Raw genomic sequence first — 13,678 nt, forward strand, 5'->3', positions numbered from 1 at the left:
AATAGAGACAATCATTGGAAGGCAGGTCTGAGCTGAGAGCTGATGTGTGTGTCCAGCAGGACTGAAAGGAATGGAGCCCCAGCGCACCCCTGTTGGGGAAGTGTGTTGATAGTGCAGGGTCAGGTGGGGGTGGCAGGTTTGTTGAGAGATAGGAGGCCCCTTCTTAGTGGATGGGGAAGCACATGGATGGACCATGCCTGTGGGGGCTGTAGCTTGGTCTCTGATAGTTTGGAGTCTTTCAAAGTGAAGGGTAGGACCTGAAGCATAGGCCCTGGTAGGAAGCTGGGTAAGATGATAGAGGTGTATTTGCTGGTGGTGGGGGCAGGGAATGGATGGGTGTAAATAAAACACCCCTGTTTCTTCTTCCTCTGTTTCCCCCTGATGTCCACATCTAACTTTCCATTGACATTGGCTCACGCCAGACCAACCTGCTCTTTGAGCAGCTCCTTGCTTATATATCTCCTGTTCCTCTTTCCCATCAGGAGCCTCTTTCTCCAGAAGCCTTTTCCTGGACATAATGGAGAAAAGACAATGAGGATTTTTGCTTGCTCATGGGGGAAAACCCAACTCTGGTTGCCTCCAGAACAAGAGAGTTATGAGGAAACCTATAGCTCTGAAAACCAGTAGGCATGTTTTGAGAACCAGTCATGGAAATTGGCAAGACCCACAGTAGCTCTAGGGATGAGATCAGCAGGAGCTAAAGGATGGCATTCCCAGAAGGAATGGTCCTGTCTAGGATGTTGTCCTTTGTGAACAAATGGATCAGCCATTTGTCAGAATCTCCAAAGAGACCTTGCTCTGTCAAGGTCCTGGAGGAAGGGGCTTCTCGAATGAAAGGCAATCCACTGGATTTCCATTCCCACTGAGACCACACATGTTTGAAGAGTGGCAGTGCTGTCACGAAGAGGGAATGAATGCTGGTCAGCCAAGAAAGGGGTTGGTTTTTGTTTTGGTTTTTTGGCTTTTTTATTCAAAGACATCACTTATTATTATTATTATTTCTCTGAGAAATGAATACCTGAACATGAAAACACAGTGCTAAGAAGTATCATAACCACACTATGTACTGCTTTAATCTTATGTCAATAGGTTTGTTATTTATAGTCAGTGTTTCTAGTTCGGACAGCAAAGCTGTAAGTTCCACATGATGGTTTTATCTGTAACTGATGCTCAGAGAGGTCAGAGTGTTAACTATAGGTGGGATCTGAATCTAGGTCGACTGACTTCAAACAAACCACTGTCCCATGCAGCCTCTCATCTCTCCCCACAATTGGATTAATTTCTCTCTCCTTTAAAACCTAATATCACTTTTGATACCACTTTATCCCATTTTACAATATTGATGTGGGCATGTTTCCTTCTCACTCGTTATTATGTTCATGCCAGTTACTTAGTGATCCAAATTTTGTGATGTCTTTCTTGAATTTTTAAAGTCAATGCTTCCTGTTTGTTAAAAAAAACTTTTGAGTTAAAATCTTGTGTCTTGGTGTGTTTGTTTTTTCCTTCTGAGTCAGTGACTTTAACAACAAAAAGGTCCTCACCCCTGACTAAGGCCAGGAGGAAAACCTCCTTTATTAAAATCAGCCAGCCCTGATCAGGGGCCCTTTTCCCACCCCCATGTTCTTTCACAACTTCCTCCAACCCTATCAGAGATAACCAGTCATCAAAGCCTAGCTGTTTTTTCAACTTACCACCATAATATACACAAAATGCAAAATAAAAAATTGTATAAACCCTGTGCAATGCTAGAAAGAACGATATAGTCAACTTCCATGACCCAATCTCAACAACTCTTCTCTTTCCCTACTCACACCCTCACATACCCTCTTTCTCATACTCATACCCCCCCACACTCTTGCATACCCTCACACAACCCTCTCGCACACTCACATCCCCTCACACTCACTCACACTTTCCACACACACTCACACATAGCCACACACCTTCACACACACCTTTCAGTCATATATACTCACATCCCCCACACACTCTCATACCTATACATACACTCACATGCACACACCCACTCACCCACATACTCATGTACTCACACACTCCCTCACACATGCATATAAAGTCTTGCACACCCTCACACACACCCACACACTCAAACTCACACACACTGTCCTCCCCAGTGGGATGATTCATGATTCATGACATCATGATTTCATCTTCTCATATTTCAATATATTCCTCTAAAATCCAAGGATTCTAATAAATATAACACCATTACCAAATCTAATACATTTATTAAAAATTCTTTAATATTATCAAATATTCATCCAATAGCCAAATTCTCCTTGTTGGCCTAAAGTATATTCTGGACCAAATCAAGATCCAAACCTGGTTCATACATTACAGCCAATTTTTAAAAATATTTTATTTATTTATTTGAGAGAGAGAAAGCGAGCATGCACAAATGGGGAGGAGGGGCTGAGGGAGAGGGAGAAGCAGATGTTCCACTCAGCGGGGAGCCCAATGCAGTGCTCAATCCCAGGACCCCAAGATCATGACCTGAACGAAAGGTAGATGCTTAATCCACTGAACCACCCAGGTGCCCCACCATACAGTCAAATGTTTAAGGAGACACCTATAACTGCCCAAAATAAAGAGATGGCTCCATATGTAATGACATGGAAATAACAAGTGCCAAGATATATTGGTGAATGAACATGAACAATATGTGTAATGTGACCCATTTTTGCCTAAACTTATATGTTTACTTTATATGTATTTCTATATACACATAAAGAAATCTGAAAGAGGGTTCTTGGATTGAGCCCTACATTGGGCTCCCTGCTCAGTGGGGAGTCTGCTTCTCCCTCTCTCTCTCTGGTCCTCCCCCTGCTCATGCTCTCTCTCTCTCTCACTCTCTCTCAAATAAGTAAAATCTTAAAAAGGAAATCTGAAAGAATAAACCATTTGGCACATGCCCAAATTAGAGATTCCCAGAAGACAATCAGGTGTTCAGCAAAAGCATACTGTTTGCACAAATGGTTTCTGCACAGTGAGCCCTTCTTATCACTTAAACATGGGCACCCTCCCAAAATTTAAGTTCCCAGTTGCTAGCCCAGGGCCAACCTCATAGGCAGGCCTGTCAGAGGACACCATCCACTCCCAACATGTTAACTCTTTCCAGCATAGCCAGCAACAATTAGAAGGAGTCAAGTGTACAATAAAAACCAAATTATAGGAGCAGCCTCCAGTCTGTTTTCATGGTGAAAATGGTGAAGCCAGTCAACTACATGTCTTTTTAGGAAATCACATTTTCCCTCTAGAGACCTGGGGATGTAGTGTGGAGCCCCATGTCACACTTCAGGTCAGACAGTCATTTGACAGCCCCCTTTTATGGACAAAGGCACTGCACTCCTCATCCTTTCTTCACTGTTCACAGCATCTTCCAAGAAAATTTAGAGCCAACACAAAACAATCCATACAAAGAGTTTTCCCTGTCACTATAGTGGTTCCTACTCAATTGCCTTCTGTAAGTAAGAGTTTTGATGCACTGGTCTAAGGTCTTTAAAATGAAGATTTGACTTTGAGCTTCTTGTCACTCCCACAGTCTCTTTCTTGATAGTCCTTTCCAAATCAGATGACTTGTACAAAGAAAGAACACAGCCAAGTGCTTGACCAGTCAGAAGGTAATGTCCATCCCAGCCTAGTCAGCCATACTTGAGTAAGTAGCCTTACTAGCCTTATTTTTGGGGTGATAACATTTGCCCTTTCTTTTAATGGAAAACATTGTTCTTTATACATCCAAGAATCCATACTCAAGATATCTCAGACAGTGTTAATTTAGGACATGCTACCTGATGTGTGTCATATGTTCAGATTCAGAGTTCAGCAATTTGAGGATTGTCCAAAGCACTAGACCATTTTGTCTGGTCCGTGTGGAGTTCTTTCATTGTTTGCAATTCAATCTCTACTGAAAAATAATGGAAGTGGAGAGCTTGGAGATTGTTTCCTGCACTTACAAAATCTGAATAAAAATTGTAAAACTCAGCTCAGTTCTGGGAACTACTTACATGTTTTACTTATAAACCTGAAGGCTTACACAGCCACACCAGCCATACCAGCTTGTTATAGCCACGGGTCAGATTTCTGCTGCTTTGGGTTTGGAAGTCATTGAAGTTACACATCCATAAGCATATCCCTATGGAGTGAAAGAATGCTGAATAACATATAAAATCTGCATACAAATAAATGATACATTTGGGGGCTTTCTGTGCTTTTATGATTTCCTCTGAGAAGAAATTTTAGCAAATATGGTGGGCCATGTTCTTTTTCTCTGTTTTAAAACTTGTTTCAAATTTCAGTGTGTTATATGGTATGTTGGTAAATTGAATTTAAATAAAAATTTAAAAACTTTAAAAAATTTTCAGGGTTTGGATCAAATAATCAACAAAGACATTCAATTACCCAAAATGGGCATGTAATTTCTACCTAGGAGTCACTGTGAATTAGCATATCAAAAATCTTCCTTTAAAACTTAGAGGATTTTATCTACTGTTTTCTTGATTAATTTTGTGATCAATTGTCTACTACCTTAGGATATCTCTTTATTTATTTACTAATAGTTCACATCTGCTTTGTTATTTAACTCTTCAGGCTTTCATCTGCTCTCTCAAAGCTCCATAAGAACAATAACTATATTTTTGTTCAACTCTGCCTCAAGCCAAGTGTGAGAAAAGTCCCTGGTATCTACTAATCTTTTACTGAATGGATGAACAGATGAGTGAAAGAATAGGTTGTCAGCTCCTGAAGTATGTGAGCTAGCTATTCCAGTATCTTTACTAGGTAAATATTTGTTTTCCTGAAGGAGAATCTGAATACTTATGCAAAAATCATGGAAAGGTGGCTATGCCGTGGTGCTTCTCCACAATCAAAAATTCACAAGCCATTCATCTCTTAGAGTTACATGCCCAACTATTTACGAATGAAAAGATTTCATGTTTGGGATTTGCTTCAAAATAATTGGTGAGGAGGGACACTTGGGTGGCTGGGTGGTTGAGCGTTTGCCTTCTGCTCAGGTTGGTGATCCCAGTGTCTTAGGACCAAATCCCACATCAGGTTCCTGCTTCTCCCTCTGCTTATGTCTCTGCCTCTCTCTGTGTGTCTCTCATGAACAAATAAATAAAATATTTTTTAAAAATTGGCGGGGATGGGGAGACAGAGGAATAAGTATAAGCACAGCTAAAACAAGATTAACCATAAGGTTGATCGAGTTGAAGCTTACTGTATGTTTGAAAGTTTTTACAGTGAATTTCACAAGCGATATGGTGGTCTAACCCACTTATGGTTGTTTCCACACCTATTTTAGAATGTTGTTCTCTCTGGGAAAATGAGGTACTACGAATACCTAACATAGCAAACGTCTCTGGTGACTTTTTAAACCCTTTATATGTGAGGAATTCACCACTGTCTGAGTCCCTGCCTTCCCAACACAGAAGCCTGAAAGTCACATTCCATTAGTGTGGCTGGGGTACAGACACTGGAGATGGACCCTGTCCACTGGAAGTACTCGGGCCAATCATCAATTCAGAAGGGTCCTAAGAATAGGAGGTGCTGGTAAGAACTGTTTGTGGAGAGGGAGCTGGGGCAGCTCTGGCCAGCCTGGCGGGGGCAGCTCTGGCCAGCCTGGCGGTTACATCCCTGGTCCAGGCCTCTGTCCCGGCACTGACGCGATCAGTATCGTACCTTGGCGCTTGTCCTGAGTCCTTAACCTTTAATATTCTTAACCTCCAATGTCCTTTAACACATGTCTTTATTACTTGCACTAACTGAAGTAGGTTTGCTGTTTTGTTTTGTATTTGCAACTAAATTCCTTGACATCTACCTCCTGCTAGGTATTCTACATGTAGTACCTCACCAAATCTGGAAACAATAACCCACTAAGGTTTGAAGAGGGCAGGAGTGATGTAATGAAAAACCTGGTTGGCCATGCCTGGGAGCTTGAAATTTATTTTGTATGCAAAGGGGAGCCTCTATATATTATATCTGGGAAGGAAGTGAGGGGGTTACAGAGACAATAGGAGGAAAGCCTGAATTATCTCAGGACTTTCTCCACCAACATAGAGGCAACAAAAGGCAACAGCACAGTGTCCAGAACAAGGACTCTAGAATGCCTCCGCCAAGCAAAGGCCTCCTCACTTTGGCCAGCAGGGGGCGTACCCAGGTACCATCCGTGCTCCTCACCCTTGATGTAATAAGCACTGGGTGTTATATGCAACTGATGAATCACGGATTCCTACCTCTGGAACTAATAGAGAATATGTTAATTAAATAGAATTTAAATTTTAAAAATATTAAAAATAACCTGTAAAAAAAAAAGAAGCCAAAAGTTGACGCTCCCCTTTCCATCATAGAAATAGATGTGCTGACCACTAAAGAAAGTCACTCCAACTACCTATGCTAATTGATTTTGCACTTCATTTTAAGCATAAATGAGCCCCTGTCATAGGCAGAATAATGGCCCCCACAGACACTTACATTCTAATCTCCAGAAACTATTAATAAATTAGATTAGGTGGCAAAGGAGAATCAATTTGCAGATGAAATTAAGGTTGCTAATCGGCTGACCTTAAGATAGGGAGATTCTCCAGGATTCTCCTAGTGGGCACAGCGGAATCATGAAGTTCATGAAACAGGAAGAGCTCAGATTCCAGGCCAGAGGCACTCTGCCTGCTGTTGCTGTTTGAGGAAAGAGGAAGATGCCACCAGCCAAGAAATGTGGGCAACCCCTAGAAGCTAGAAGAAGCAAGGGAACAGACCATCCTCTGGAGCCTCTACAAAGGAAAACAGCCCTGCTGACACCTTGATCTTATTCCAATGAGACCCATGTTGGACTTCTAACCTACTAATAAGATACTAATTTCTGTTGTTCTAAGTTTGTGGCAATGTGTTACAGCAACCATAGAAAGTTAATACTGCCCCCAGGGATGAAAACCATAAGTGCAGTAGAGTTACCATCATACATGCACAAATGATCGCTTAAAGAATAAGATGAGGGTTCTGCTGTGGGAATGGATGGATAGATATTAAAGAAGTGTGTGATTGACTATTTATTTCCATTTCCTGAGAAATATACTACAGGTCAACAAGTGCATTGTAACAGACACAAAACCCAGTTGAGAAAAGTTCCAGCATGGATACTTGGCAAGTTATGGGGACCATAAGCCCCTCTGAGGCACTGATTCTCCATGAATAAAGTGAGGTTAGTGTCTGGTTAATGCAGTGCTGATAGAATTAAATGAAGCAGTATACATGTCCATACAGTAAGAGCTACACAAACAAGTTATTTTTTTCTAAAGATTTTTATTTATTTACTTGAGGGAAAGTGAGAGAGAGGATGAGCTGGGGGAGGGGCAGAAGAAATGGGAGACACAGACTCCACGCTGAGCAGGGAGCCTGACACAGGGCCCAGGGCTTGATCCCAGGACCCTGAGATCATGACTGGAGCTGAAGGCAGATGCTTAACTGACTAAGCTACCCAGGCACCCCAAGACAAGTTATTTTTAAATTATTACTGCTCAACTGTGGCTAAACCGACAGGTGGGGGGACCAACTAAGCAATCCTAGACATTCTGTTATTTGGAGACCATCTTAAGGACAGCATCACATTTGACACTGCACACTTGGTAAAAATTATTGAGAGGTAGACAGTAGGATGTTGAAGAACACAGGCTGTAAATGAATACAGATCTGAATTCTGCCCCTGTGTGCTGCTAGGTGAATTACTTAAACTCTTCATTTATAAAATGTGAATAACAGAATTGTGAGAACGAAAATGTGATTAAGTCAATAAAGCACTTGGCATGAAACCTAGTACATATCAGGTGCTTGACTTAATGGTAGCTTTCATCATTAACTATGAGTGCTTATTCACACAGGGCATCGGCCACTTCTGAACACTTAAATAATTTTTACCCATATTATTTCATTTGATTAGCAAAGCCTCTCTCGGAAAGAAGCCTGGCTAGTTTTTATCCATTTCTCAAATACGAATAATAATGCACAGAAAAGAAACATGCCTTGCTCTAGTGAATGAACCCAAGGATTAACTTCACCTGAGAAAATTTAGGCAGACCACAATAGCTAGAATAGACCCAGAATAATTTCCTTTTGCTCACACCACTAATATTAGACAGCTAGCAGTGAATGGATAATAAGGATCTTAAAATCTCTCATCCTTAAATGCCATTCAGTACGAAGACAGTAGCGTCCTAGAGAAGAATTTAGGAAGTGGAAATTTTCTGTCATAGCCCATCCAAAGGAGAGAGGTCAAATGAGGCAACAATCCCTTGCCACGTGTGTTTGGTGAGACTTTAGAGGACACATCTTGTGGATAAAATCTACAAGATGTGTTGGAGCCCTCAGAAAATAAACATCTGTGTGTGTTCTTCATTATCCAAAGGCAAAGCAGAGGAAAAAAATAAATGTTATGTGTAATCAACTTGTAATAAGACATTTGGAATGTGGCTCAGTGGCTCCTTCCATTGCCTCGCGGCAAATTTTCAGTGAGTTGTTTGGCTTTTCATCAGCTAAAAATAATAAAAGTCAAGTAATGAGTAAAGTTTTGCAAGAAAAGAAATGAACTACATTGGAAAGATACCTTTTGGGCAGCCCCCGTGGCGCAGCTCTTTGGCGCTGCCTGCAGCCTGGGGTGTGATCCTGGAGACCCGGGATTGAGTCCCACATCAGGCTCCCTGTATGGAGCCTGCTTCTCCCTCTGCCTGTGTCTCTGCCTCTCTCTCTCTCTCTCTCTCTCTCTGTCTATGAATAAATAAATAAAATCTTAAAAAAAAAAAGGAAAGACACTTTTTTTCCCCAAATGTTTTATCACCAGTTTGGACAAATGGAGCAGAACATAGTAGATGTCAGCCAAGTATGGGCATCATATGAGCATGGCAATGATGACCTTCTCCTTCTCCTCCTTCTCCTCTTCTTTTCTCTGGGCTCCTCTTCCTCTCTCCCTTTTCTTCTTGTCTTCCTTTTCTTTTTCTTGTCTTCCTCTCTCCTTTCCTCTCCTCTTTTTTTTTTTTTAAGATTTTATTTATTTGACAGAAGGAGAGAGAGAGAGAGCACAAGCAAGGGCAGAGGGAAAAGTAGGCTCCCCACTGAGCAGGAAGCCCAATGTGGGTCTCTATCCCAGGACCCAAAGATCATGACCTGAGCTGAAGGCAGATGCTTAATCACTTGAGCCACCCAGGTGCCCCTGAAATAAAATTTTAAAATTCCATTGTCAATAGCATCAAAAAATGAAATGCGTGGGAATAAATCTAACAAAAGATATGCAAGACCTCTACACCAAACCCCCCCAAAATATTGCTGACAGAAATTGAAGGAGACCCCAGTAAATGGAGAAATATAGCTGTTCATATAATGGAAGACTTGATATTATTAAGGTATCAATTCTCCCCCAGTTGGGATCCAGTGCAATCCCAATCATAATCCTGCCAGGCTCTTTAACAAAAATTCACAAGTTGATTCCAAAGTATACATATAAATGAAAAGCACCTAAAATAGCCAAATAATTACTGAAAAAAGAACAAAGCTGGAGGGCTGGTTTCCATAATTTACTGTAAAGTATCATCAAAACAACACGGTGCTAGCAAAGAATGCACAAATTGATTAAGCAGAGCTTAGAAGTAAGCCCATACTTACAGTGGTAAACTAATTTCCAACAACAAAATTTCCAAAGCAACAATAGGAAAAGTCTTTCCAATAAATGTGCTGGAACAACTGAACATCCATATGGGGGGGGGGGAGAGAAACATTGATCTTTACCCCGTATTTGCACGAAAGTTAGTATGAAGCAGACCACAGGTCTAAGCACAAAGGATAAAGGGAAGAGCAAGAGTCCTTGACGCACCTGGCCCCACAAACCTACCTAGGTAACTTTCAAAACATCCTGAACACCTATGAATTCAACCTGAGATTTAAAGAACAGCCGGAATGCTAGAGAGAAAAGTTTTCACTTCTAACAAGGTAAGAAGATGGGGGGGGAGGGGGGAATCCAGTGGGGGAGGGGCACCGCGAGGAGCGGGGCTAAAGCTGAGCCGCAGGAGCCTCCGGGGCTAGAACGCCCAGCCCTGGAGAAGCGGGAACTCTAAAATCCGCGCTGGAGTTTTCCTGGTCGGAAAAGTGATTGGCAGGAAATCGGGCAGAGTGGCAGGAGGGGCAGTGAAGCCTCCAGATTCCCAGTCACTGGAAGAGGGGGGCGCCCAAGCGGACGACGCCCAGGATCCCGGGCGGGCGGAGGCAGGGAGCGCCCCCAGCTGCGGAGCGTCTAGGCCGGGCCGACTGCGAGGCTGCGGCTCAGTGGCGCGGCGCTGACTCCAGAGCTGGAGAGCCGGCTGCCGCCCTCGTCTCTCCTCTTGGTCTCACCGCGGGCCGCCAGGCAACCATGGCTAGAGATGTGGTCTCTGCATACTATGGACTATTCCTCAGCCATCGGAAAGGACGAATACCCATTTGCTTCGAGTGGATGGAACTGGAAGGTATTATGCCCAGTGAAGTAAGCCAATCGGAGAAGGGCGATCATCATGTGGTTTCACTCATACGGGGAATATAAGAAACAGTGAAAGGGATTATAAGGGAAAGGAGAGAAAATGAAAATGAGTGGGAAAAATTAGAGAGGGAGACAGAGCATTCTCGAGAGACTCCTAACTCTGGGAAACGAACATAGGGTAGTGGAAGGGGAGGGGAGGGCTGGGGTGACTGGGTGACGGGCACCGAGGGAGGGCACTTGCCGGGGTGAGCACTGGGTGTTATACTATGTGTTGGCAAATTGAACTCCAATTTTATTTTTTTTAGTTTTTTTATTTTTATTTATGATAGTCACAGAGAGAGAGAGAGAGAGAGGCAGAGACACAGGCAGAGGGAGAAGCAGGCTCCATGCACCAGGAGCCTGACGTGGGATTCGATCCGGGGTCTCCAGGATCGCGCCCTGGGCCAAAGGCCGGCGCTAAACAGCTGCGCCGCACCAGGGATCCCTGAACTCCAATTTTAAAAAAGCATAGGATAGCCGGGTTGGCTCAGCGGTTTAGCCCCGCCTTCAGCCCAGGGCGTGATCTTGGAGACCCTGGATCGAGTCCCACATCTGGCTCCCCGCATGGAGCCTTGCTTTTCCCTCTGCTGATGTCTCTGCCTCTCTCTGTGTGTCTCTCATGAATAAATAAATAAAATCTTAAAAAAAAAAAAAGCTTAAAGGATAAAACTCAAAAGCTCATGAAATAAAACAGAACAGTACATTTGTTGCCTTGGGAATAGGCAAAGGTTTCTTGGAAATGACAAAACCATAACTATAAAGGAAAAATTGATAAATTAGACCTTGCCAAAATTTAAAACTGTGTTCATCAAAAGACAGGATTAAAAAATTAATAGACAACCCAGACCAAGAGAAGATATTTTCAAAACTAATATTTTATGTAAGACTGATAATTAGAATAGACAAGGAATTCCTACAATTCAGTTAAAAGAGACGTCAAAAGAAAGGCCCATAATTGGGATGCCAGGGTGGCTCAGTGGTTAAGCATCTGCCTTCGGCTCAGGTCATGGTCCTGGAGTCCTGGGATTGAGTCCCACATTGGGCTCCCTGCATAGAGTCTGGTGCTTCCTCTGCCTGTGTGTCTGTCACTCTCTCTCTCTGTGTCTCTCATGGATAAATAAATAAAATAGAAAAGAAAAGAAAAGAGAAAGGCCCATAATTAATGGGTAAAATATTTGAACATGTTTTACAAAGGAAGATTTATCAATGGCAAATAAACACAGGAAAAGACATTCAATATCATTAATCATCAGGGATTAATGATCACAGTTTCACAGAAACACAAATTAAAATCACAATAAGATACCACTACAGCCCATCAGAATGGTTACATTTCAAGGCTATAACACCAAACGCTGGCAAAGATGTGGATCAACCACAGTTCTCATATATTACTGGTGGAAGTAAAATTGATTGCCTCTTTCTAGAAGGTCTGGCACTTTCTTATAACCCTAAACAAATGCCCACATTGTAAACCAGCAATTCTACTCTTAGATATTTATCCGAAAGCATGAAAGCACTTATCCACAGAAAAGAACATGCAAAATTGCTCATAGTATCTTTATTCATGATAGCCTCAAACAGCAAATAGCTCAGGTGGCCATCCATAGGAGAATAGTTCAACAGTTCACACTCACACAATAGAATACCACTTAGCAACAAAAAAGAAGTTCTAATGCATGTAACAATGTGGGTGAGTCCCAAGATTCCCTTTAAGTGAAAGAAATCTTCCACAGAAGACTACATATCATCATTAATCATCAGGGAAATGCAAATCAAAACCACTATGAGATAGATACCACTTCACACCATTAGGGTGGCTACCAACGCACCCCACCCTGCCAAAAAAAAAAAAAACCCAAAAATAACAATTGCTGGGGAAATGTGGAGAAATGGCAACCATTGTGTATCGCTGCTGGAAGTATAAAATGGCTTGACTGATGTGGAAGATAGTATGGGTGGTTCCTCAAAAACATGGAATTACCATATGACCTAGCAATTCTGCTCCTAGGTATATACCCAAAAGAACTGAAAGTAGAGACCCAAACAGCTATTTATACACCAATGTTCACAGCAGCATTATTCACAATAGCCAAAATGTAGAAACAATCCAAATACCCATCAAGGAATCAAAGGATAAACAAAATGGGGTATATCCATATGATGGAATATGACACAACCTTTTAAAAGATATAGAATTCTGATACATGCTGAACCTTGAATTCTGAACATGGATGATCTTGAAAACTTTATGCAAAGTGAGATAGGCCAGACATGAGAAGACAAGCATTGTATGGCTCCCCTTATAAGGGGTTTCTTCTAGAAGGGCAAGTTCATAGAGAAAGAAAGTAGAACAGTGATTACCAGGGACTGAAGAGAGGTGAGATTGGGGTGTTAGTGTTTAATGGACACAGAGTTTCAGTTTGGGACGATGGAAAATTCTGTCGATGATTAGTAGTGATGGTGACACAACAGTGTGAATTTAGTCAATGTCATTGAATCATACACTCAGTATTTTACCACATTTTTTTAAAAACAGGAATGGGACCTGAGACATTACCAAATTAACTACCCCCCTACATCATCGGCATGTGATCTTTTTCTATTTTTATTTCACCCTATTAAGGCTACTTACCAGTACAGCATGTGGCTTCTAGTGGATTCTAATGCTCTTTTGGAGGAAAAGTAATATGCCTAAGAGGACAAATAAAACATGACTTACCAGGAATACAAAAAATCCCTTTGCATGCACATTTGTCATGCTGAAAATCTGAACACTGTGAAGGGGAATAATGAAGTTGTTGTTAGATCCGACTGAGCATCCAGGGTGGTACTCAGTGTTGTTTCAGAGGATTCCTTTCCTTGCCCAAGGTCCACATTCTCTTCGTCAGGAAGACATATAACTAGAGATGCCTTTGAATTAGAAAACAACACTCTATAAACATGGGTTCTTACCATGTGCTTCACGCCCAGTCATTTCCAACCTTTGGAAAAGTTAAGGCTACCATTTATTTTTAATAGCTATGTGGTATCTCATTTCATTGTTCCCCTTTGTTGAGTGTTTGATGTCAAGTTTTTTTATTAATATAAATAATGCCACTGTAACTTAAAAAATTTTTTTTCCATATG

At 41.8% G+C, this 13,678-nt stretch overlaps 1 protein-coding gene across 1 annotated transcript in view; it reads right to left on the reverse strand.

The window, feature by feature from the left end:
• LOC488248 (cytidine monophosphate-N-acetylneuraminic acid hydroxylase) overlaps nt 1-13,318 on the reverse strand; it is a 143,875-nt gene extending 130,557 nt beyond the window's left edge. Inside the window, exon 1 of the mRNA XM_038584299.1 lies at nt 13,272-13,318. Coding sequence (XP_038440227.1) covers nt 13,272-13,303 — 32 coding nt within the window. The 5' untranslated portion in view covers nt 13,304-13,318. The remainder of the gene's footprint in view (nt 1-13,271) is intronic.
• Between the last annotated feature and the right edge of the window lie 360 nt (nt 13,319-13,678).

The sequence above is a fragment of the Canis lupus genome, chromosome 35 (assembly GCF_011100685.1).
Source record: "Canis lupus familiaris isolate Mischka breed German Shepherd chromosome 35, alternate assembly UU_Cfam_GSD_1.0, whole genome shotgun sequence".
Taxonomy (NCBI): domain Eukaryota; kingdom Metazoa; phylum Chordata; class Mammalia; order Carnivora; family Canidae; genus Canis; species Canis lupus.